This window comes from Oreochromis aureus, linkage group 7 (assembly GCF_013358895.1).
Source record: "Oreochromis aureus strain Israel breed Guangdong linkage group 7, ZZ_aureus, whole genome shotgun sequence".
Lineage (NCBI taxonomy): Eukaryota > Metazoa > Chordata > Actinopteri > Cichliformes > Cichlidae > Oreochromis > Oreochromis aureus.
The window spans coordinates 40,995,209-41,021,667 of record NC_052948.1 but is presented as its reverse complement, the minus strand read 5'-3'; the positions used below and the strand labels follow the sequence as shown (position 1 = coordinate 41,021,667).

Below are 26,459 nucleotides of genomic sequence, written 5' to 3'. Positions count from 1 at the left end.
CAAGCCTTGTTATTTGTCAGATATTATATTGTCAGATAATAATAAGGCTTGCTGGCACCAAGGCACCGACACCACAAACACTATCAACACGCTGTCACCAGTTAGCTGAGGTGAAGGCTAGCAGATTTAGAGTGGCCTAATCAACACCCACCTATCCCTCAAAACAGCCACACGCCAAAAGGGCTAAAGCAAATTAAATTAAATCCTTAGTAAAATTTAAACAGATGAGTTATAAAAAAACAAACAAACAAAAAAATCATCCGTTATTGTCAAGGGGGGAAATCAACTCAAGCAATGAAAATTGTTTGGTGGCAGGTTGTAAAAGCATATTTTAGCTGTATTTTAACATTGGAATCTACAGGGACTGATCCGCTTTCCAGCCTCAAGTGGCCTTTCAAGAACATACATGCTTTTCACACTTTCATGTTGGCTTGATTTTTTTTTTACTCCCAGAGATTGCTCTTTAAATGTTATTGGTCATCTTGTAGAGAAGCTGTAGCCAAGTTTTTCATTGCTGCTTCATCATCAACTTTCAGCCCATCAGCTGCTTTATCTAGTAGAAAATCAGCCAATGGATTCTTAACTAGGGTTAAAGCAGGAATGAGGCAGCAGCAAAATAGTTTATAATAATAGTAATATTAAGAGTATGTGTATGTTTCTTTCTTTTTCACCTTACAGGACACTGAAATTCTCAACACGGCTGTGCTCACTGGGCGTACTGTCGCTGTTCCGGTAAAGGTCGTCACTGTAGGGACGGATGGTGCGGTCTCTGATGTTACAGAGTCAGTGGAGTGCAAGTCAACGGATGAACAGGTTATCAAGGTTCGTGCAACATGTATTCTTTTTTTTTTCCAGTTTATCTTATCCTTAATGCTCAGCTTTCTAGTGGCATGCAGGTACGTTAGCAGGAAGAATACAACTTTTGTTCGTGGGCTTCAAGAGTTTTTCGCACAGTGAAATGAAAATGAAGGTGCTCGTTTTCTTCTAGCAAAACATGTACTAAAATACATTTGTTTAATGGCAAGAGAAAAATAGAAAGCTGTTTGAGAAAGTCAGATTTAAATCACAGAAACCCTAGAAAGGAGGGAGGGGGGGATTAAATTGGTTTATCCTTTTCTCATGCTCCAATTCGCCACCATGAAGTGCAGCTCGGCAGTTTTTTTGTGTAATCTTGCTGAGAAACAGACAAAAAAAAAATACTGATTACATACTCTATACTCGGCTCTTGTTTTAGAGGAGGAATAATTAACAATCATCATGCTGAAAGAGAGTCTGTATCCGTACCACTTATATATTACATAACACCATCAAACTGTCAAGGTGACAAACTGCTCACCATGACTGAATATAGCAAGTTTTAAATCTCTGTAAGTTGATTTTCATTGGCTTTTAGAGGGCTTACATAATTAATCTAAAACCTTACTGAATTTTTGGGAAGTGCTGCAAAGGATTTATTGTTAACATAAAATAAGGAAATAATTGTGAGCTGTTTACCGCCACAGCAGATTTATTATCCGTCTCTGCGGCGTTATGTGAAAGGAGAAGCAAGAAAAATATAACTGGGGAAAAATAAGAAAAATAAAAGTGTTTATTCTTGATTGTGAGTATGCGTGATAAAAAAAGAACAGTGCTACAAGTGTGTTGTGTTTACTATACATGCATATCAGATAGAAGAAAAGAGGGAGATCTCTCAAAGGGTTTAATTATCAACTGAAGTAGTACCACATATTGTGACGCTGACCTCAGTAGTCTACTCCCCTCGTCGGGTTTGAGAACAGTAAGCAGTACCCATCTTTTCTTCAAACTATTTTCAAAGGAATCTCGAGATAAAACAGCTTTATTTTTCCCAACTTCACTGTTTTTTTGAGACTTTGAAGGTTAAATCCTTCTTTTCTTTATGTTATATGTAGACAAAAAGGAGGACCCGAATGCAGACACAATCTAACAAAAGATGAGCTTTATTTCACTAAGCTGATACTTCAAAAATAAAGCCCAAATGGTGATAAGTAATCCAGATACAATACACAGGGTAAATGATCTAAAGTTAAATGCAGCAAAGTGATGAGCAAAAAAGGGAAGCAGAGGAAGGCACAAGGTGCTATACAAGGAGAGCACAGGTGAAACATGAGCAAAGGACACTTCTCTGACAAAGATAAGTGGAAGAACAAGGCAATGAGGAACTGATGAACACAATAAGGGCAGAGCAGATAATTACAAGGGACAGAGAGAGGGAGTAAAACAACAAAAGAAGCCCAAGGAAATGTAGTCACCAAATGAAACCCAAAGTGACAACAGTGACACAAACATGAAGTCATTAAAGACAGGAAACTGGTAAACACAGGGAAACATAAGAGAGTTATATAAGTGTAGTGATCAAAAACACACACGGTGAGCACTGAGGCCTTGATCCTGCTCTTACAAACTTCCGGTCAGGAGATCATGCAGGGACGAGTCCAGAATAAATGGGACAAGCGGTCAATATCAGCCAAAATGTATACAATTTTATTATTTCAAGGGGTTTGCAATAAAATTATACTATCATAATAAAAGACCACTAATGATCCACAATGTACCTTTAATGGTGCAACCCATCAGCAATTTAGCAATCACCTGATAACTCGCTTTCACCAACAGGAAACTTACAGGTGCTTTTTTTTTTTTTAACCAAATCGACCCCAAATAACTACGATCCCACAGGGGCACTTATTACGTGCACTAAGTGTACCCCTAAGAAATAATTGGCACCACTGCAAACAAGTTATAATAGACACAGCAAATCAGTTTGCCATAAACACCTATGCAAGGCCTGATTCCTGTGAGGTGTTAGCCCCAACTCAGGTACTGCATAATGCCTGACTAATATTGCGCCTGGCCCAGTTAACATAAAAACAAACCCAAGTAAAAAAGAAGTTTTAAAATACATCAAACTAGGGAGAAAAAAATGGAGTGACACAATCAGATGTGCAGCCCGTCCTGCAAGACACGAAAAAGTGTAAGTAACCTGTCAGTGCATAAATAAAACATTATATTCAAATACAATACCTTCAATAGCCTGCTGTGCTTACTGCACTACATGATTAATGCCATGTTAATCATTACTAAAAAACAAAATGCAATAATCAGAGCATTCAGTCTATAGTTTGAATCTCTACTGAAGGGCAGTATGATCACAATATGCTTAAATGGCAACTAGATCTTCTAGTGGGAAGAAATTTTATACCAACTGACTTCTGCAGCGGTGGCACTTTAATTCAGTGAGCGCTTTCTTTACAGATGCTTGCAGAGCAGACTGCATGGTTAGGAGCTTGATTTTACCTGTGAAAATAGGACTGAAAACAACCGAAGTTTAAAATGGACCAATACCTTTGTCTATATAGTGTAACTTCCAGCCTCAATCACAGCAAGTACTCTTCTTTACACTTCACATATAATAATACTGTATTGAAGTTCACCCAGTCATCTGGCTTGCTCTTGACATTTAGAGCGTGTTGTATTTAAGAGTGTTTCAATAGCAATCCAGAAAAAAACTGCCATTGAACCCAATTCAAAATTCTCATTGTTTCCAAAACCTGTGAGCCCCCTCATATAAGTCACAGCTTTAGAATGGGGGAAAAAAAAGACAATAGATCCATCATTGATGTACTACGCTGCAAGTTTATTTATTTTCTGATGATTATTTTCTGATTGAAAGTGTTGTGCTACAGTTTCTCCTTTTATCCCAATAATGTAGAACACTTGACGGATCCAGTAAACCACTGAGCTTTAACTCTTTAGGGTTTAGAAGAGCAAATGCTCACAGCAGAAATTTTGCGACCCCCAAAACATAGTACTTCATACATGTTAAATACAGTGCTCTCTCATGAGTCGGTTTTAGTCAGGTTAGTCAGTCAGAATTATTTCAGTCAGTAACTCTCATATGTACCCTCTAAGTTTATGAAGTGCCTTTATCTGTGATTGCATTATCAGTAACAAAGTGACAAAGTAATTTCTGTCTGTTTTCAAGACAAACAGATGAGTCTTAATTTCATCTTCAAGCTAAGTTTATCATTAATGGTTATCATGAACTATACTTTATGTAAGTATAGACATATATGGAGCTCAAGTGTTAGAGTGGAACTAGTTTGAAAACACTGCAGTAAAAAAGAGAGCGAGGGAATAAACATGGAATCAGTTATTAAACTTGGTCACCATCCGTACTCTGCTGTAACAGTAAGAAAACAGTTGTTTTTACCTTTTTTTTTTCAGAACATTATGATGTCACAGTGAAGTTAACCTGTAAAAGGTTATTAGATCCTGTTAGTATGATGCAGTGATTTGTGTGCCTAATTAAAACACAATGGAAATAACAAAAAATGCTACCAAAGCAAACAAAGAATAGTTTTTCTCCCTTAAAACACCGATGCAATCCATGGCATGTTTTGGTTTCTGTCACCTTTGGATCTGTCCCGTCATATTTTGTTCAATATCTAGTGTGTTTTATGTACTTTTGTAGTGGATGTTAGACATTTGTATGAGGTTTGTCATAATTTTGCAAGTGAATTATTCGGTTAATGCCAAAAAAGTGCTGTGTAAGGTCACAGTGACCTTGGCCTTTTGACACTAAGTTTAATCAGATCATTCTTGAGAACTTTGCAGTCTTTAAGTTATGTTTAAGTATTCTTTAAGAAATACCACGTTTGTTAGAATTAGACAGACAGATGGATGGACAGATGGGCAATCTGAAAACATTATGTCTTCGGCATTGAGGCATAATAAAAGAGCAAAAAAAAAGTGTGACTGAAAAATGCAGAAGTAGATAGATTTAGCTTACTCTCTGGATGGTTGCCTTCTATACTTTAAAATCACAAGAACAAAGAAATTATCCTCATGTGGGTTTTGTGACTGTATGCAATCCAGTATCAGCCTTGCATTGCTTGGTTTGCACTCGTTAAGACAAATAGCTAGAAAACTTTAAATGAAAATGAATTGAATTCATACTGCTTTACATTTCCATTTAGCATACATCGAGGTGAAACCCTAAACTTTCCCTCGCTTTGATTGGAATCTAAGAATCCTTTCAGAGTTGCAACCTGTTCTCATTACAAGAAGACGAAATATGTAGGAGGTGCAGTAATGCTGGAGAAGGCTGAGGGTGAGAGCGAAGGAGTGGGAGAGAAAGAGAAAAGGGAAATAAAAGGGAGGAGGAGGAGAAAACTGACAGACAGCAAGCTGTCACTTTTGTTCCTCAGAGAGAGGGCTTGGTTTGACATCATTCGAGAGTAAAGCTGCCAAGTTATATGCAAAGAAGTGGCGACAGATGACAGTCTTCTTGTGACTGGTTTGTTATAAAGAAGCAATTGTCAGTATTGAGGACATGTGCTGAAATTACCAGTTGTGCCAATCAAGCTTATATGGTATTTGAGAGTGAAAAGAAATGAAATGCAAGTGATTACAAACAAAATTCGATGACGGACTGTTAAATACATTTGTTCCTCAAGGGGAAAATGTTTGATAAGGAGTTTCTGGGGCTTTGGAGATAATGACAGATACTTCTGATGTTCATGCTGCATCAGTTCTTTATGTTGGAGATGTATCAGAGTAACTTTGGCAAATGACTGGTGGTGTACTCTATCCAGCCACTTCATAATTTGTTTTGAGCAAGTGTTTTTCTCTCTGGGTAGATGAAATAGGTTTGTGTCATTTCGTAGCTCCATCTGTTAAGTTGGACCAAAGTCACATAATTTGTGCACATACTATGCTTCACACACAAGCATGCATTAAGAATAGAGCGGTTCTGAACACAAACACACACTGAAAAGAAACCGAAAGACATTGAGTGATCCAAGCACTTAATCTTTTTCAAAGCAGCCTAAATGATCAAATTTACTTACTATGTAAGAAAAAAAGGTGAAAAACTTTACTTCTACAGTGGATTTTTGTATCTCCAGATATTAGGTCGAAAGTAGGTTTGCTTATTTATTCTTATTTTTTCCTGGTTAGATTGTTTTGGCAATCAGATTCTAGAGTACTTTGCAATCTTTAAGTCATCTTTAAGTATTCTTTAAGAAATACCATGTTTCTTAGAGTTGGACAGACAGATGGATGGACAGATGGGCAATATGAAAACATTATGTCTAATTATGCTTTATTATTTATTCCTATTTTATTTTATTATTTTGTTGTAGTTTTTTGGCAGTGAGATTGTTCTTGAGTACTTTGCAATCTTTAAGTCATGTAAATTGTTTTGGCAATGGCAAACTCAATGTGCTTGACACAGAAGAACATAAAAACCTGTGTAGGTTTACAATGCCAAAGGCAGTGAAAACATGTGCTGAGTGTAGGCCCGTGTTAATAAAAAGGTTTCTAGTCTGTTTTTAATGTATGCACAGATGTAATTGATTTCAGATCAGCAGGTTGCTTGTTCCGAAGAACAGGACCGCAATAACTGAAAGCACCTTCATCACACTTAGATCTAATTACAGGAACCATTTAAAGATCTGCCCTGATGACCTGAGAGATCTGACTGAACTGTAAACAGTGTTTTTGCATCTTATTTTCCATTTTTCCTTTATTCTTTAGGTTTCAGAGCGCTGTGACTATGTGTATGTCAATGGAAAGGAGACAAGGGGAAAGAACAGGGTGATGCTTAACTTCACCTATAGTTTTCTGAATGCACAACTCGAGATGAGCGTATGGATGCCCCGCCTACCCTTGCTAATTGATGTGGCTGACCCTGAGCTCAGCCAGATTAAGGGTTGGAGGGTCCCTGTTAGTATGAACAATAGGAGGTAAGTCATGACTGTCTGTTGTGTCTGTGTTGTTGCATGTTGTAATAAAAAAGCCACATCATCACTTTCATCACTTCAGAAACTGACTCTGGTGGGCTGAGGGGGCTTTATCCCGTATCTGTATATCACAAGAAACGTTGGCAACTTAAAAAAGATGCAGCACAAAAATCAAAATTTCACTATGTAGGTCATAAACCTGAGAAGTTCTTAATAATCCCTTTATGACAATCATATTTTTCATTTGGTTAAAAAAATAAATAAATAAAAAAGGAGGCCACATGAAATTGGCTCAGTAATGATGGTGCAGACATATGAAGCAAAATGCAAGTGCAGCTGCATAATAAGTGTCTAATAATTCACTGAACTGGTCTACGGGGGGGGGAAAAAAGTACTTATACTGAATAAGGAATGACTAATAATTTTGAGCATTACAGAGCTTGAGCATATTCCTGAGGGTGTAAAGAGATATAGTGTACAATGATCTGTGCAGTGCAGCGTGAGTTGTACAAGATGATCCTAATAAAAATATTTAAATTAATGATCTTTCTGCTAATATGATTTCTGCTGATGAAAATAAAACTAACCCTTTTCAATATCAAAGATCAGTGAAGCACAGTGACTAATTTACATTTAATAATAGCTTTTATAATTATGATTTACTGTGATCATATTTATAGTGACTACGTTGAAGAAACAATAGAGCACTGTTGTGTTTATAAGTGAAAATGATTTAGATTGTTCCCTGCGCCCCAGTGTTTACCGCCTTTGTCTTTGAGCCAAGATATATATTCATGAATTATAGTGTGGAATGAAAGGAGCAGTTACATGAGGTAGCAGATGACATAAACGTCATGATTTGTAGCAGTGAGTAATGAGTGAGAGAATCAGTTGTCACAGTTAGAACCCCAGTTTGCTGTGAATGAAGACGCTGCTTTCAGAATAGGTAAGGTAAGTTTTAAGGATTATATGGATGTCGGTATTGTCACCTTGGATGGAAGGGTCAGCCCAAATCAGTCCTGTGTGGTTTGATATGATGCAGGTCATATGGCATGGCATCATAGGCACCAACTCAACCATCAGAACACTCATGGAAGTTTTTGGACCAATGTGAAAAAAACCATGCTGGACATCTATATTGATATGGACTTGGTCATGTGTTAGGAATGAAGGGTGCCACATCATTTGATGGAAATGATAAGGATCAATCAGCAGAGGGCTGAATTCAAATACTCCCTGAAAATTAAAGTGAAAAAATGATTGTGCAAGATATAAGTTTAATGGGAGACACTTAAAATACTTACTCAGTACTCAGTAGTAGTCCTGACAAAATCGGAGCATGCTCCTAATGAGACGACAGATGTGTCCTTGGGGATCCCCCCCCCCAAAGTCCGCTTGGACTAGGACATCGCTGAGTTCCTGAACATTCTGAGGTGCAAACTGGTGACGTTGACATTGGACAGACTGAAACACAATATCCCAGAGCCAGAGCCAGTCGGTGTTATCAATCCTTCATCAAGTCTGACGATGGGTCCAAAGATCTCATCTTAAAACCTAATGACAGTCGGGTTCCTGTTGCTAGCGTCTGTGTGTCCCTCCATGGATATACCTCCCCAGACCATCACTGACCGACTACCAAACTCGTCATGCCTAGTTACAGGTAGCATAACATTCACGCCTGTCACGTGTCTCAGTGGTGGACCTGCCAATTCTGGTATTCTATGGCATACCTCATGAAGTTTGTTCCTGTGATCCTGGCCAAATGCAAAACCAGTGAAAAAACAATTAGAAAAGATGTTTGTGCTTCTTCCCTAAAATGAAATTCCAGAGACTAAGAAAAAAAGCCAACTTCTTATGAAGATACTGTTTTTTAAAATTTCTTCTTTTTTCAGTAATAGTGATGCTGCTTTCAAAATGGCCATGTTTACTATTTCTGAACTGGAACAGATGTTATGTAGTATGTAATGATGAAATATGTCAAAATAATGTCATTCATTATTGCAGCAGGGGTAGCTGTGGTGTATATATCATGTGTACAAACACTTTTTACATTATTTTTATGTTTTCAATTAAAGAAAGCAGTGTAAATGCTAACTAAGGAGTCTTAAAGATTATTTCAACTCAGAAATACCTCACGTTACCAATTAGCGTACCACCCACAGGGTGGCACTCTAACACAAATGCCCCCTGGTACCTAAGCAGGATCACATCAATCATTTCTTTCAAGCGCATCACTGTGTGAAGAACGTGTATTATATGTAGTTTAACAGGGGTGGCACTGGTTTATTAATGGTTTATAAATGCTTTCACGGGTCAGTGTGCTTATGTGTACATTAACGAAAGTGCTATGGCTGACCTCTCACTTCCTGCTACAAACATGCCCTGACCTCCTGTTTCTGATGCCAGCAAACAGTGTCACCTTGGTTTAAAGTGCCGTCCTTTTACTGATGTGGAATAAGAACCAGGGAGGGGATGGGGAAGGCAGGTTATAACTAAGCCAAGCCATTGGGCCACATCATGTTAAACTGTCAGCCCGTTTTCCTGCCAGACCGGCCATACCTCATTAAACCTAATGGGAACTGTCACTGTCACTCCCCCACAGCCACCTGACCGGTAAAGAGAGGCAGGCAGAGCTTGAAAGAATAAGACAATATGAGGTGAGAGCAAGGAGAAGAGGGAGAGAAAAGCATAGGAAGAAAGTTGGAAAAATAGATTACAAGGAAGTCCAATAACAAGTTTATGTTGAGAATATAGAATGAGGCAGACACACAGTGTGAGAGCGATGATGATGACATAGCACAGGACGAAAAAAGAGAGAAGAAAAACAGATTTATAGGCGAGTGATATATACTAATGGAATATAAAGTGGAGATGGATGAGAATAATGTGTGTGTCTTATGCCTTAACAGGAATAGTACGACATACTACTAAGAAAGTACAGCACAGACAGGCCAGTGGGATATTTACAGTGTTTTAGAAGTGTACATTTTTATTATTACAACACCATTTCCAGTTGGTGTGTAAAAAAATCCTTGATTTAAACACTGCATTTAAGTACAGAAGACAAGTAGCAAAAAGACACTTTTTAAAAAGTTCAAATACGGGCATGTTTACCACTGTGTTGCATCGCATTTTTGAAAATACTGTAAGCATTTGGGTCCATTTTTGTTTCATATGTGATAAAAGCTCAAGAGAGCTCATATTTCTCATTCCACTTATTATAAATGGGTGACAGGTCTAGACAGCAGGCCAGTTTAATATCCAAACACTTTTAATTAAGGTTGGTGTAATAACAGCAGAATGTGATTTGCCATCGACCTGCTTAAATTAGCAAGCCCTTTACTGAAGAAAGATCCTCTGAATGACAGGAAATGTTGCTCCAAATGTGCAGGTTACTCATGGCATGTGCACTGATGCATGCTGGTACCATAAGGGATGCTTGACTTTGAACTGTGTGTTGATAACAGGTAAGGCGGTCCCTCTCGTCTTTAGCCCGGAATGAAAAAAAGAATTTCAGGAAATGAAAATCTTTGACCCAAAAAATTGTCCGTTAGTAAACTAGTCAAGGAGGAGCTTCAGCTCTCTGCCAAACCTTTTTTCTTTAAGCCTCTTTTATAGGCCAAATATTACTGATTAAGACAATTATTTGTGAGGTCTGGCAAGTATTGCAAATACTTGTATTTTACTGCCATCTTGGGTCTGGGCTAAGTTTGCACCTATTAGCACACAAATGAAAACCGGATTTGTGTAGTTGCTACCATTAAAGGATTAGATTTATCTGTGGGGGGATTGGTTGGCTTCTTTTTTTAGATGAATAAAAATAAAGGGCTGTATAAACTCCACTTAAATAGGAGCAAAAGTTTAGAACAAATGCTTTACAAATATCCAGCTGTGAGTTTAAATACATTGATTTTTTTAGGAAGCATATTTTTTGAGATGCCAAAATTGCAGAGTGTTTTCTGTGAACCAAATAAATAGCAGGTACACAGAAAAATATCAGTTGCTCTTTCAAAGAAAATGAGAACGCAAGCCGGGTGGCAGTTTCTCTCTGCAAGCTGTTTTTAAGGGATTTTTGAAAATAATGGGAGGCTATTACTTTTGGAAAGTCAGGCGAACCTGCAACAAAGCACACAGCAGATGATTTGACAGCAGTAAATACTTTACATCAGAGAGTTTCTACTTCATGGACACTAATGGTGACACAGAGTCCACAGAGAGCTCTCAGTGCTTTTTGCCTGAAACACAGTCTGACATGGGTTTATGATATCCCTGCTCTTCAGCCTTACCAGCAGTTGATCAGTGTTTTCCTCTTTTCATTCTTCATTAGGTACGAGAGGGTCACAGATGATAAGGATGGTGTCGATCCAGCAGAGGGGAGGACAGAGACTGCTTGTGTTGCCCAGTACCAAAGCACCACTCTGCGCATCCTCACCCACTTTGTGGCTGACATCAGTGAAAGGAGAGGAGCCATGGAGGAAGATGTACTGGGCCAGCAGACCTTCCTGCTGGGCACTGACTGGCAGGTGGATGTGACACAGTTGGTGAAGGAGTCTCTGAGGGTGGAGGACCCAAAGGTTGCCCAGCTTCTGTACGACCAAGTCGTAATCGGGCTGAGCACTGGAAACACCAAACTACAGGTTGTATTTATGTATATTTTATTACAGTTTCTAAAGCAGAAGTTGTACTGCATGTCTCTGAAGCGTGGCTGTCAGGATTATTTTACCATGACTGATCAGTGGGGATTTACACGTTCATCTCATAGACCTAAATTGTAGCTGTCACGGAAGCTGCAGTAACTAATGCTTGAATCAGCCACCAGAATACAGTCTTTGTTGTTACTAAGGAAACATGCAGCTTTACTCGATTAAATGACCTGACTGGCTTGGTTGTTTTTGCAGCCAAACAAAAGGTCACAAGTGAGCACAGTATCAGACGTATTTGAACTGATAAACTGACATAGACGCAGCAGTAAAGTAACCTGGCAAGTGGATTAGGAAAATTACAATGAGAAGTCTAAAAGCAATAAAGCAAATCCAGTCATCTAGACTGTTTTAATGCAAAGTATTTTGATTTGGTTGACATTGAAGTATTAGAAATGTATGAAATTAAGCAATGCACAAGCACGATGGACCAAAACGACTGAATAGAAAAAGTCGGACCACTGTTGACTCTGGTCTTATCCATCTTATTGTCACAGTCATTATTACCCAACAGGGTTTCAAGTTTTTTCAAGCTGAAAAGCTGCAAACTGTGCTCAGCCGCTTTGCTTTTTCAATGTGGAGCAGAATGTGGCTTTCTAGTTTGTTTATAAATGCAGGGACAAGACACACATAGAAAGCATAACTTTAATTCTCCACTAAAGATACCATTAGTCTACTACGTTTTTAAAAAGTTAATGGTCATTTGCTCCAATATTAATGTTCAAAATGTTATTAGAACTTGTAAGCCACAGATAAATAATCATCATATTATCAAATTTAAGAGGCTAAGTTATTCAATTCCGTGTCATGATAGATATAAAGATAGATATCAATCAGATGGATGGATAGAAGGTTAACAATAAGCTGATGAACATATGGTGAAACAGTTATGGACTGAAAGAGTCTGTGCAGAGTATGGTAGAATGGGTTTTTGCAGTCTAAACGGAATAAGATACAAAAACAACTATATTGATTGCAGCATGGCACAAACACTTAAGCCTATCATGAGCTGACAAAGAAACATGCCTTCATGGCACGTCTTGTAAAAGCTTGCACCTGTGCAGCCTCTCATTCTGTGACCCTTTCACCGTGTATCTCCGAATACTATTTATCCAATAATCCAATAAGGCGTTTCTCAGTATAGCACATGTTCTCACACAATAAATGAACATCAGTTGCTGAAGCAGTTGAATGGCGTTGTGAACGCTTCCATTTTCTTGTTGAATTCAAGGTTATGTTCAATCAGCTATACTACAGTATTACTCTAAATCCACATGACTATATTTCATGGGTTACTATTGTGCCACCACAACAGATCTGACCTTATTCATTTCACTTGTTAGTATTGTTGCTGCTAGTTATATGTGAATGTGTGAGACAAGAACAAGTGCTTTTTTTCACCGCTGGTCACAGCAAATTTTAAATTACAGATAAAACGGCAAAGCGATATATGAAAGAAGCTTGTGTTAGTTAAATCAAAATGCAGAGAAAGTTTAAATAGTCTGCAGCTATCCAGCTGTCCATTTTAATTCAAAGTTGTTGCCCATGTGCTATCAGTTTATGTATTTTTAGTGTAGTGCTTGGCATGCCATGCTGGTCAGGTCAAAGTTTATGGGCTTCCCCAAGTGAAATCATGTTAAAACTTAGTGTAGTTAGTAGATGGACAAACGACAGAACCAGCTCCATAAGCAACTTGTGCTTCTCAGTTATAAGGCCCATAATTTGCTTGACAAAGAAACAATTTTTCTCGTTTTATTACAGTGGATTTTAAATCAAACAATCAATTGAAGTGCACTTCCAGATTTAATTCAAGTTTTTTTTTTCCCCACTGTGGAGATATTTTTATCCATGGTCTCCCATTTTCAGGGGCTCGGACATACAAACATAATTTCAAAATATGAGGATTATTTTTAATACTTGGATGAAAATCCTTTGTAGTCAATGACTGTCTGAAGTGTAGAACTCACGGACATCACCAAATACTGTGTTTACTCCCTTGAAATTTTCTGCTAAGTCTTTACTGCAGCCACTTTCACTTCTCTCTCTCTCTGCCTTCAGTTTTGTCTTTGCCTTGATTAACCCTTGGGTTGCATTTGGCTGAATCCTAGAAGATTATAATCTTGTAAATTTCCTTCTACATCTATCAGCAGTCACATCAATGCTATTGAGTCTTACATGTCCATCCCATAACATTGTCTCCACCATGTTAGACAGGTAATGAGGCGTACTTAAGTTGCTCTTTTCCTTTTCCATACTTTTTCCTTCCTTGACATTATTCTGGCACAACTTAATCTTCATTTCATCTGTACAATGTTGTGTTTTGTTGGGAAACCGGTGGTTTGCACCTTGCTCTGGATTTCCATTTATTAAGGTTTCTCTTGACTGCAGACATTGCAAATGAATTCCTACCTCCTCTCCAGTATTCTTCACTTGGTTAGACTTGGTTAGATCTCATGAAGTTGTTTTTCTTAACCATGGAAATAAGTCTGTTGTAAATAATAACTTAGTTGTCTTCTGTACTCTTTGAGGCCTTTTGGTGTTTATAAGCTAGTCAGTGCATTCATTCTTTTCAAGAATGTACCAAATTGTTTTGTTGGACACTAAAGTTTTTTGCTAAACCTCTGATTTATTTATTTTGTCATGTTTTTTTTTTTTTCAACCTAGTAACGGCCTCCCCTACTTGCACTCACATCTGTTAGGCTTTCATATTTAAAATTACATTGAAAAGCAATAAAATACAAATTCAACATTCTGAGTCGACTTTAGATATGCCTAGTTAATTTGTCATGTCTCACCTGACCATGAAACCGCTTTTCAGTCGACCGTCCAATTAATTCTGAGCTTCTGTGTATACTGTATGTGTATATGTGTAATTCCTAAAGTGTTAATGGAAATTTTTTGTGAAACCCTTTGAATTAAAACTAAAAGTCTGCACTACAATCACAAATTGATTGTTTGATTTAAAATCCACTGTGGCAGTGTACAGAGGCAGAACTACAATTTTTGGTTTGTTATATTGGTTCATTCCCAACATCTTAAATGCAATTTTAAAAACAGTATTTATACAGGTGGACATAGTGTAGTATTACACTAATAACCCGCAAGTGCAGCTTATTAGAGGAATGTGCGAGAGGAACATATACTCGTTATTTTCAAATATTTTGTCTGTTTTGTTCTTCTACTGTAGATTTTATTCAGATATGTAAAAAAAAGAAGTTTGAAAAGCAAAGGTTGCAATGTTTTTTTTTCTCCTGAAATACACGAGCCATGGACCCTGAATAGGATGAGTAGTTACTCACAAATGGAAGCCCATTAAAAAATATACCCAAGGTCTTGTTAGACTTAGAAAGTAGCATTTACAGTTTTACATCTGACAGTTGTGTAGGTTGTTAAATCAGCCAATAGTCTGAATTAATTTAGGCCCATTCCACATAATAAAGTGCTGTGAATATAACCTTTTATCTTTTCCAGTGCTACCATATCATAAAGTGGTAATACGGTTTCATTTAGATTCAGCTTTGAAGTATTATAATGGAAAACTTTGATTATGTGTAACTAAAGGCAAAGATTTCAAAAGGTCATTGATGTATTAGAAGATTCTATATCAGGTAGGGAATTGGAAATGTGATCGCTGATATACACTGTGCTGCAAGTTTGATAGTGTGGCAAAAGAAAGTAACAAATCCATTTAAGCACTGCCTTTCTCACATGTTATGGATAGAGTGCTTACATGCAAAACACATTAAGCTATTAACCTTTGCAAATGTGTTAGTTTGTAAGTCTGAGACTCATTGTGTGAGCCTCAGTGGATTTTATATATTAGTATTGGTTGCACCAGACTAGTTCCAGGTGCACATGGGATTTCAGGTTCATACAAGACAAGGCAGGTCTGACAGCTGTGAATAGATAGTGGTAAACCTGAAAGGAGTATTTAATTGCTCTCTCGAGGTAGAATGAAGGAATCTGTAAACTCTAGAGCCAGAGTAAGGAAGGGACTTGACATCACTGGAAGTCTTCTGGGAGACTCTCACGAATATGGATGTAGGCCAAAAGCAGTGTTTGCGGTTTCTCTAATGGTGTGAAGCAGAGACAGAACATTTCTAAAAAATGGACAAAGGAGACTGATGAAGGGGTTAGAAGAAGGGATCTGACTTCCATCACAGAACTGGGGAAAAGAATCTTGACATCCCAAGATGAGAGCAGTAGAAAGTGTGGGCATTGTTAGTATGGAGTTGGGGTTTGGTGGAGAGGAGTATTGTTCCTTTTTGAGCGATGCTAAAATCACTTCTGACATCTTGTGGACAGCTCTATAGTAGGTTTATAGATTATACCTTTAGAGGAGAATGATACAGGTCATTCTTATCCTTCTCCAAAATGGACTTCTTCTTAACTTCTCAAACTTTGCCTTATATACCCATTTCCTTGCTTCTATTTTAATATCTTAAGTTCCTAGCAAGTATGCGTCATCTCCGAATCCGTTTTTATTTAATTTTATTGTAAACTGGAATGATATGGATCTAAGCATCCAATGTTGGAGGAAAAGAAAAGATAATGATGGTGGATTTACTTGAAGAATAAATGGCTGCTGCAAACTCTAAAATAATATAACAAGCCAGCAGCTGTATTTTTTTTTGCTCATTTTGCTTTCCTTTTTGTCTGTAAAAAAGAAAGAAAAACCCAGATTTCGCATCAATTAGTGTGTGTCTTTATTTTTATTATTCTTTATTTTTGAAAATATTCAGTAATCTTCATATTTACCAGCTGTCTGGTTCTTTAATGTTTGCCTTTACATCAAAGATCAGGTTAAAGCCTGTTTTGAGAACATGCTCATTTATGCTGTTTAACATTCAGATATCAGTTTCATTGTGTGAGTAGCGATGCAAAGAAAAAATGCAAAGAGCTAAACCAAAGAGAAGAAAACATGGAATCGGTCTGTACAAATGAGGCAGTGATCTGTGCTGACAGTTCATTATGGCTGGTAAATGCAGCCATGTGGGGGCGGCAGGAGGAGAGACGGGAGCCCTAATTGGAGCGGATGGGAGGGATTCTCATATCATAACAATATCACAACTATTTACATGCTTACACCTCTGGCAACTCGGAGACTTAGAGAGTGTGTTATTAGGGAGGAGATCGTTTTTGCCATGTGAGTTTAGGAGCACTTCATGTGTTAGTATGTGCCTGTTTTTATAATCACAGAATAATAAATTATAAAATATAAAAGTTTAGGCTAAAGAATACAGAAGAATAGTACTTTTTTTCCTCTACCAATCAAAAGCATACGTTTACTACATTTGCTGTTCCAGGGCTGAAAAAGTATGATTTTTTTTATGTGTTCAAGAAACTAAATTTGCTTTGACCACAATCATTCTAAAGTCATAATGGCTACCATGAAGCGCTTTTAGACCGTAGGAAGTTCTTATAATTGTGGAAGGAAGAACCGCCTTTCTTCGTGTCTGCACTGCAGGATCTAAGAAACATCAAAGGCCTTAGAAGTCAGTTCTCAGGCTTTTTCTGAGCTCCTAGCTCCCGGTACGTATTCTCCTGGCACACCAGGGACCTTTGATTGACACAGCATCAGACTGACACCGGCTCTTGCTATGATAAAAAAAGAAGAAAAAAAACAAACATTGGTAAAACATTGGACTGACAGTGAAGCCAAGGCTTTAATAAGGCTATATGTTGTGGAGGAAATACATCCCAACTGTGACACATACCAAATGCCAGACGGCTGTTACATAATTTCAAAGTTTCTACTGGTGATGTGAATGCAAACAGAAAAATAACCCTTGAAGTTATGTAGTTCTTGGGGCGCTACCCTTAGGGCATAGTTCTCAAAGTTTTGATGACTTAGTGCCAATTTAGGAAGCCAACGTGTGCTTGAGGGCTTCACAGGGAAGATAAATCATTAAAACTTTTTTTTTCTTTTGGTGTTTATAATGTGTCTGTTCATAGGATGGTGTTTTATGTTTGTAACTGTGGTTTTTGCGCTAGTTTATAATTTCCTAAGCATTAGTAAGGTCAGTTTTCCTATTCCTTTAGTAAGGAGTCAATTATATTCATTTATTCCAAAGTCAGGAATGTTTAGTGTGAGCTGTGGCTACAGTTGAAATCAACGATAAAATCTCCCTTAGTTTTGTACTCCTTTTTTTTCTAAAACAAAAACATGGACAAACAATGTCTTCCTGGCGACCAGGTTGTCACAAAACACTTTTATTCTGTGTCATTTGGTAGAGCAGTTTAAAACCATGCATTTCCTCTATGTGGTGATTGCACATATATTGTACAGACTTAAATTTGATAACAGTTGGTGTACTCTGTAAATATGTATTCTGAGAAGGAACTACCTTTGCCAAGACTCCATTTAAATTCCAGGATTTAGCAGAAGGGCTGTGGGAAAAGACATCTGATCCTTTACGTTGACACCACTATAAACAACAAAATCCTAATTCCTAATGGACTACCATTAGTAGCAAAGCAATAAGGTTTTTTTTGTTTTGTTTTTTTTATGTGTTCCAGGTGCTGTCCCCTCTGACATCATCAGTCCTGGCTGAGAGGAGCATCAGAGTGGTGGATGATAAAGTGAGCGTGACAGAGCTAGGGGTGCAGTTGGTGTCTGGATTAACTCTGTCCCTGCAGCTCAGCCCAGGCAGCAACAGGGCTATTGTTGCCACTGCAACAACACAGGAAGTTATTGAATCTCTCAAGCAGGTATGACTTCTATAATAATATATAATATAGGTAATATAGACATATAAATATTTTACATGGCAATTTGACTAATAACTGCTTATCCAACAGTAAGACAAGCGAGTGGACGTGTTGATGCAAAATTAGCATTATTCTGTGAGCCTGATTTGGCTTCATATTTGGCTTTATGCTTGGCCCAGTCATAATAGCTTGCAAGTTTAGAAATGGATTAGGTTTATTACGAAGTCTATGGTATTCATTGTGATTTAGAATTAATTCACTTTTCATATACAAAGCTTTCTCTTTGATTTGCATCTCTAACCATGGAACAGCTCTGTTATTCCTATAATTATAATTTCAAATGAAGGAAGGCTACAGTCTCTTTCCCTAGAGAGGATATTTAGCTTTCAGGAGAATAGTTTTGTATCCATTCTATCCAATTGTTTCAATGAACCTTTGTGTTATAATTAACACTGACTTTTGTGTCCTCCTTGTTCCTCTACTTTATTTTTTAGTGTCTGTTTTTAGTTTATGGTCCTTATGTATTAATAAGAATTGTGAAGAATATTGCTGAGTTGTTTTAAGGATTATTTTTAGTATTATTTTCACTGTGTAACATTGGGGTTTTTTTGGTTGTTTGTTTTTTTGTTTTGATTTCTTAGGAGTCCCTCATCAGTGCTTGGCTTCATTTCAGCGACGGATCCATGACTCCTCTAGATAACTACAACCCTGCCCATTTTACCCTGACAGCCACCTCATTGGATGAACAAGCTGTGGTGGTGCAGCAAAGTCCAGCATGGAAGTGGCCTGTCATTGTTGCCAAAGGAGAAGGTCAAGGTTTGCTTGTACGTGTTGAAATGAGCCCATCAGAAATGTGCCAGAAGGGAAAACGGCATACTGTTTTAGCCACAGGAATGGCGAGCACACATGTAAGACTTGGTCAAACAGAGGAACAATTCAGACAACCAGGTGGCCGACGTACACGTCCCGACCCGCCATATTATGGCGGATCTATCTCTGACATGGAAACTGGGTTAAATAACCGTGGAGCCACTACCATCAGGGGCCATGTTCCAGTAAGGCCAAGTGGGGGCCGTCTTTCAGCAGAAGTTGGAGCAAGGGCTCCAAATGAATTCTCTGAATATCCCGATCAGGCCGAGCTGCCTCGGAGCCGCAGCACCGATGAGGACTTGTTGACCTCCCGACGAGGCCTGACGGACTTGGAGATCGGTATGTATGCCCTGCTGGGAGTTTTCTGTCTGGCCATCTTGGTTTTTCTCATTAACTGCATCTCTTATGCATACAAGTACCGTAGCAAGCACCTCTCCTTGGAGGCTCCAGAGGCAATGCCTCATGCACATGACTGGGTTTGGCTTGGCCAAGAGGAGGGGTTATGTCTCCAACAACAGCAGCAGGACGAACTGGGCGGTACCCTAGAAGAAGGTAGTCAGCTATTAAATGGAGGCCTCCAGCGAGGTAATACTGGTGGAGCAGGATGTAGCTCAAGTGGGAGGGATCACAGGAATGAGTCACTTAACTCACCCACCACCAAGAGAAAGAGGGTGAAGTTCACCACTTTTTCAAGTGTCAAGTCCAGTAATGGGTGTCCTGCCCTCAGCCCCTTAGCACTAGTGCAGACCAGTGAGATAAAATGGGTATGTCCAGACATCGAGCTCGGAGACTCAAAGGATCTTAGGAACTACATGGAAAAGCTTAATGAGAACGCAATTAAGAACATTGCATAGGGGGTACTGGGTGTTTTCATTGAACTAAAGAGAAACTCACCTGAATGCCTTCAGACTAACAAGGGAAGGAGGATTACAAAGGAAAAGAAGGAGAGGTGAAGAAGAGACTGAAGCCGCTGAAAAACTGTACACCTTACCATAGCAAGAGGATAGTGCATTCAGCCTCTATTTTTTTCATGACAGTACTCAGAAAAGGTCAAGCTATGGACTACAAAAAGATACCACAACACCACAGCATCAAGAGGAAAATGTGAAATTAGTATTGTTGCTTAAATTAAATGTATGTTCTTTGTTTCTAGTTTTCTTTCCTACGCACCATCGACACCGCTTTGTTTTGTGTTTTGTTTTTTCAAATCGCCATGTTTTAATGTCATGTTTGTTGTAATTTATGCGACTTTCTGTTATTTTTCTAGAGGCTTCTTTCCCTGTCAGAAGTTATTGAATCTAGTTGAGTAAGGTTAAAAGACATTTTGTATTGTAAATAAAAGCAGAGTTTAATTTGGAGGGACTGTATGTATAGCAACATTTTGTAAAGTGATGTATGGTTTTGTTTTGCTTTTGTTTCTTTTCAGTTAGTTTTGTCTCCAGAAAGCAGATCCATGCATGATGTTATTTAAAAGGAGGCATGTGAGTCTGATCTGGTATGCAAACTGAAAATTTGTAGATAACTAATACCAGTACCGCTGGAGACATGTCATTCACTGTGGGTGAGTTTAGCTTTGGATTCAATATGTTGATGTTGGTTTAAGAGAGTTATCGGGCCCTACGTTTTCCCTCCTTATATAGGTTTATGTAACCTCCTGTTGCATAGTTCACATAAAACTGACTTTTTTAGGATTCAAAAGGACAAATTTAGATTAAATCAGAATGGTCAATATAAATATACTGACACAACCAAAAGTATCAAAGACAATCACATTAAAAAAAAAAAAAAAAAAAAAATTCTTCATTTTAATTTTCCCATAAAACTTGTCCAGGTTTCAAGTTGTGTGGCCCAAATTAGGTGGGCGTCAGAAAACACATTTACAGTCATTTTTCAAATTGCTGTATGACATTTTGAATCCCTGTAAACTGTAGAAGAAAGCCCAAATCTGACCCGTTCGCTTTTTGTCATAAGCAGTATTAGTCAAGTCCAACATTTTCTACTGTATGTCTGTTTTAAAATTGGCTGCTGGACTAATTAAACCTGAAGTTGACTCTTCCTTTTTCTTGTGGCTGTGTGATTTATTGGCCTAGCCATTGTTTTCCAATCTCAGTCCATCAAATACTGCTCTCACGAATAACCACAGAGACAGTGGCTTCATCAAATATCAAAATGATGATTGGTGCAGCTTTTGGAGTTCTTCACATTTCTCTTCAAAAGGCAAAAGTAAAAGATGTTTTGTTTTTGTTTGTTTTTCATTTGTTTCACAAGTGAATACTGTTAAGATAATATTATATATTGGTTTTACGCCGCACCATGATATGAAATAGACAAACAGAAAAAAATACAAGCACAAGAATGTTTTTAGCATCATAATGTCAGCCACACGTTTTGATTCCATAATGTCTGTTTGTTTGCTTTGGAAGCATGGTCTTTGGAAGTAACCAAAGTTGGATGAGTTAGATGAGAGGGTAGAGTGTGCCAAGTTAACAGCCAAAATTTGCAGAACTGGTCAGCCCTTTAAGCCCCAGGTGGGGTTTTTTTAATTTACATTTTCATATTGAAATTTTTTTTTTTTTTTAAATCAGTGAGGAACAGTGTGAGGAAAACTGTAAGACCAGATGGCTCAAATGCACCTCCTTATCATTATTACCAGTCAAAACCAGGGTTTAAAAGCAATTTTCCTTTTCCCTAAGCAAAACTGCAAATTAGAGACTAAATGCAGGCCCTATGCTATTGAGCCAATGATACCCATGTAGTTGTACCTGTTTAAAAAATGTTCACCTCCAGTCAAAGTTTTAGACTTTGCGACCTTCACATCACTGCGCTGGATCAATTTTTACCACAAACGATTAGCAAGCTGCATCCACAGACACTATGGGTTCATCACACAAATACCTCCTAATTAGTGCCTAGCAACCTACAAATAAAATAATTGAATTTCACTTATCAAACATGGAGTTCAGACTTCTTTGGATGGCCTGCTAGTAGAATTACCCACACAGCACGCTCTGTTATTTGTCATATAAAAAAAGCTCCGACGGGCACCAACACCACAAATACAGTTAGAAGGTCCACTCCTGTGACTCCAATTTGAAGATATGGAGCCTGGCAGACAGCTGCTGGCTACAGCTGCTTGTGTTGGCATCCACCTGTCAGTCAAACCTTTAAGCCTAAATAAAGTTAGCTCCATCCATCCATTTTCTTAAGCTCTTATATAGCTTAGGGCCACAGATGGGGCTGGAGCCCATCACAGCTTTCATTGGGCAAAATGCAGGGTACACCCTTGACAGGTCATCAGTCCATCACAGGACCAATACAGAGAGACAAATAACCACACGCTCTCACATCCATGCCTATGGCAAATTTAGACTCATTAATTAACCAACTTCATATGTCTTACAACTGTGAGAGGAAGCCAGAATACCAAAGGAAAACCCATACAGCCAAGGAAAACCCACACAGAAAGATCAAACCCATCCAGGAGGGTTGAACCGTGATCCGGGCAAAGCAGCAGCACACTGGGCTATTACCTTTAAAGACCAAAACCATTCTTTGTACCAGCAGTACATACTCCTTTCTCTGCTATGATGCTGGGCATTTGAGTATGATTGTCTTTGGGGATGTATTTGGTTTTTGGAGCCAGCCTAAACGGACCATTCTTTACATGTAATAATACCCATGGGCATCATTTGTGTATAACAATTTCCTGATAAAAAAGGTTATAGGCTAAGTGCATATGAGCCCCAAATCACTTGTAGCATACTCAGAAAATTGGTCTTTTTCCACAGGATCACAGACATGCTCCCCTTTCTAAAAGGGCAACCTAATTAGGGATTACTTAGTTCAGTCTTATTACATGTTAATGTGGCATTTCCTATGCAATTTGTCTTGCCCACTTACTGTACCTACTCTGATATAATTTGCACCCTAATTAAAATAAACCCAGAGGACCTGTGCATATCAGGAAAGGATATAAACATTTTAATTTAAAGACTTCATGAATGATGTGCTTTTAGATTAATTCAATACATTGTAGCAGATGTACAAAATTGGGGGTATCATGCGCTTATTTTGCTTTTTATATTTACCACTTTCTGGTTCTTTTACCTATCTGTAGACACTCTTCCATCTTCACAAAGAGTTAACGTCTCTCTACCACATCAGAGGATACTGTTATCACACTGGACCACAAACAGCCTGCACTGCCACGCATCTACCTGAACTTCAACTTCTGTATTCACTTTAGTCTGAGACTTATACTTCTGCCTTTGTCCTTTGTATGCTGAAGTGCCAGGTACTCTTCTTGCTGACACAGGAATCTCAGGGTCTCTGCTCTAGCTAACTAAATAACTAGGAGCACCTGTCAGGTATAATGGAATAGAACCTTTTCACTATCACGAACCATCTCCACTGACATTCATTTTGCAGATACATCACTTGTTATCCCATTTCATTTTCCCCACCGTTGCTATGCCAACAATCCTCAACACGACCCTCTCTTCTTCCCTTCTCCTTACCGTTTTGTTTCTTTGACATGTAGGCTGGCTAGCTGGTATAAGCAGTTGCACAGATGAAAACTGCTCCAATACAAAGTCTGTAATATGAAGTAAGGTCTATGTTTGTCCATGCATGGCCTTGATTCCTATCCTAAATATATAAAATATTCCTGCTGACCAGTCGTTTTGACTGCAAAAGGATTGACTATAACAAAGCAAGTCTATGATAAGAGTCAACAGAAGCTGCAATGCTAACATTCACATGTTGAGTGGGTGTAATGTAGCCCATTACAGCTGAGGATGATGGGATTTGTATGATTAGGTTTAGGTATTTTGTAATAAAGTACGTTTAAACTGATGGTAAAAAGTCAGGGGATTAGCAAATAAATAAACACTTTATTCTGAAAGGGGTCTGATAACTGTGTGCATCCATTTTCATGATAATCTGTCCACCAGTTGTTTTATTTGAAACCCAAGATACCAAGTTCAGTGTGGTGTAAGTTCAGGGTCTAACCATGAATGGCTACACTGAAATTTGCTGTAATCCATTGTCAAAGAGCAGCTGTTAACCCACTGGAAACATGAGTCTTTGCACACATATGAGTGCTGTCTGCCTTTTTGGATGTATGACAATCACTGTGACAAGGTAGTGCAAGCAGGTAAGGGCATAAGTCACACAGGATTGGTCTGCAACCATCTAGCAAACAACAGTTGTGAGGAAAAAACTGTTTTCCCCAACTGGTTGATGAGTGGTTGCTCGAGGTTCTTGGTAGCTGCTGGGAAATCAGTTGCTAAAGCCTAAGTCACACAAGCCAAAAGACTGTTCACATACATCACCAGACAACTACTGACTGCCACAGTCAAACCCATTGTTTGCATGGTAGACAGCAAGTCATTACTCACAAACTATTAGCCAAAAAGTAGTAAAAACTGAAAGTGTTTTTCAAACTGGAAACAGAGAGCGTTGCCTTCTAAATTAAAAGGTGCACATTTAAAAACATGTTGGCTACAGAAAGAGGCCAACATGTTTCTAGAAACCAAAGGAGATTTTTGGTGCAGCACCCTCTTTGTGACCAGTTTCACCTACTGACAGCCAGAAACCTACAGGCACTAATCACCAACCATTAGGGAATATACATTTCCCCTCGCAACAGGTGGCGGTATCTCATCCAATATAGGGGACAACTCTCCAGCAATGCGCACATGATGTCATGGGACAAACTTCTATAAGTCAGGTAAGTGATACTCATAGTGAGTAGGTTTCATTCTAGACCATTATTGACATGCCTAAAGTCATTTAGGGTTAGGTAATTAAAATGTAAAGGTGGTGATCTAGTCAGCATACTAAAAAAATGTAACGATGGCATGCAATTTTACCAGACATATAATTTATATAAAAACATATTCAAAAATACCCTCCTTTAATGTATTTATTTACTTGACTGTATGTTTGAACACCTAAGTAAGCCTGTTGTTACTCTTTTCATTAATTTAAGCCAAAATTCTGCATCTATCTTTAAGCCAGAAGAGGCACTATGGTTTAAGAAACTTCTGAAGTACTATTGTTTGTGTGTACGCTGGCCAGTGTGCATTTCTAATGGCACTGTATAATGTATGCTTGCCTGTCGTTGGGCGAGTGTAGATAAAAAAAAGAAGAATTTTCCACTGTGTGTGTATAAGTGTGTGTGTGTTCCTACATGTGTCCATGCATCAGTGTGATTTATGGGTTGCAATGCTGCAATTAGGACAGGTTTGATTGTGGCATTGTTTTCTTTATTCTGCTGACAATGAAACAAAAGAAGTCTTTGACCCAACTCTGTCTGCAGTTGTAAACAACAAAGCCTTAGGGGATGTTGCCATAAGTGACCTGGCGTAGCCCTGAAAAACAAACGAATTGTTCATTAAGACAAAATGAATCATAGCATTTGTAGCAATGTGAAGCTGATCATTGCAAATCCCTGTGGTAACGGCCTTGTTGAGCTCCGCAAAGAGACAGGGCTGTGGTTTTTATACACGTCTTCCGCTGAAAAAACACTTCTACTCTGCTCTGGAATATATGTTTGCCATTTTTTTTAAATCCCTAATGATATTTTTGTTTTTACGTCTGTGTTTTTCAGCATCCTAGGGGAATGTGTATTCTGGGTCCCTGAAGTGATAATGATGGCTTGCTAGCTGGTCTCTTTGTTCTGCAGCACAATGCCATACTGACAGGCTAAGAAAATTGCTGTTGGAAACAGTTTTTGTGGAGGGTGTTCAGAAATTCAGGGAAAAAAGTCACTGTTTGCTTAACAGGATTCTTGAGTGGAGGACCAGAGTGTAGTGGTTTACACATTCGCATAAAAAGCAAAAGATCTCCAGTTTAACCCCCAGGAGGAGACACAAGCCTTTGGGGTTGCATCAGGAGGGGCATCCAGTGTACAATTCTGGCAACTTAACACATGTGGAGCTATCTACTGTGGTGACCCCTAGTGAATAAGGGAGCAGCTGTATTTCTGAGTGGAGGAGATTGTAGTTAAAGTGTCAAGTATTTATATGGTTTAATAGCTCCTGTGTTAGTTTCATTGAAAAAAAATGTATTTAATTTTTTGTTCATTCCAATCTAAACATCTTTACATTTAAAAATTCATCTGTGCTTATGAGTTGCATGAATCACTTTGACTGTGAACTGTTTGATAAACTGTCTGCACACAGTCTCTTCAATAACTTAGCCTTAAATGGGATGGCTGATGTGAACCCCTCAGTGACAAGAGCAGACAATATTAGTTTTAAAATGCTCTCTAGGCTCACAGTATCTCAGTGTGATGTGGAAGATGAATCATCTGACGATGACTGATTCCTTCTATAACAGACTGATGAGTCAGATGTGAACAGACACCTTATTACATTTGAAAGGGTGAGCTAATTAAAGCCTCCTGAAG

At 38.4% G+C, this 26,459-nt stretch overlaps 1 protein-coding gene across 2 annotated transcripts in view; it reads left to right on the top strand.

Moving 5' to 3' along the window:
- si:dkey-112m2.1 (transmembrane protein 132C) overlaps positions 1–21,101 on the top strand; it is a 169,723-nt gene extending 148,622 nt beyond the window's left edge. For both annotated transcript variants that reach the window (XM_039614229.1, XM_039614228.1), the window contains exons 6-10: positions 679–822; positions 6,559–6,767; positions 11,092–11,401; positions 17,984–18,175; positions 18,817–21,101. In XM_039614229.1, coding sequence (XP_039470163.1) covers positions 679–822; positions 6,559–6,767; positions 11,092–11,401; positions 17,984–18,175; positions 18,817–19,899 — 1,938 coding nt within the window. In that variant the 3' untranslated portion in view covers positions 19,900–21,101. The remainder of the gene's footprint in view (positions 1–678; positions 823–6,558; positions 6,768–11,091; positions 11,402–17,983; positions 18,176–18,816) is intronic.
- The last annotated feature ends 5,358 nt before the right edge of the window (positions 21,102–26,459 follow it).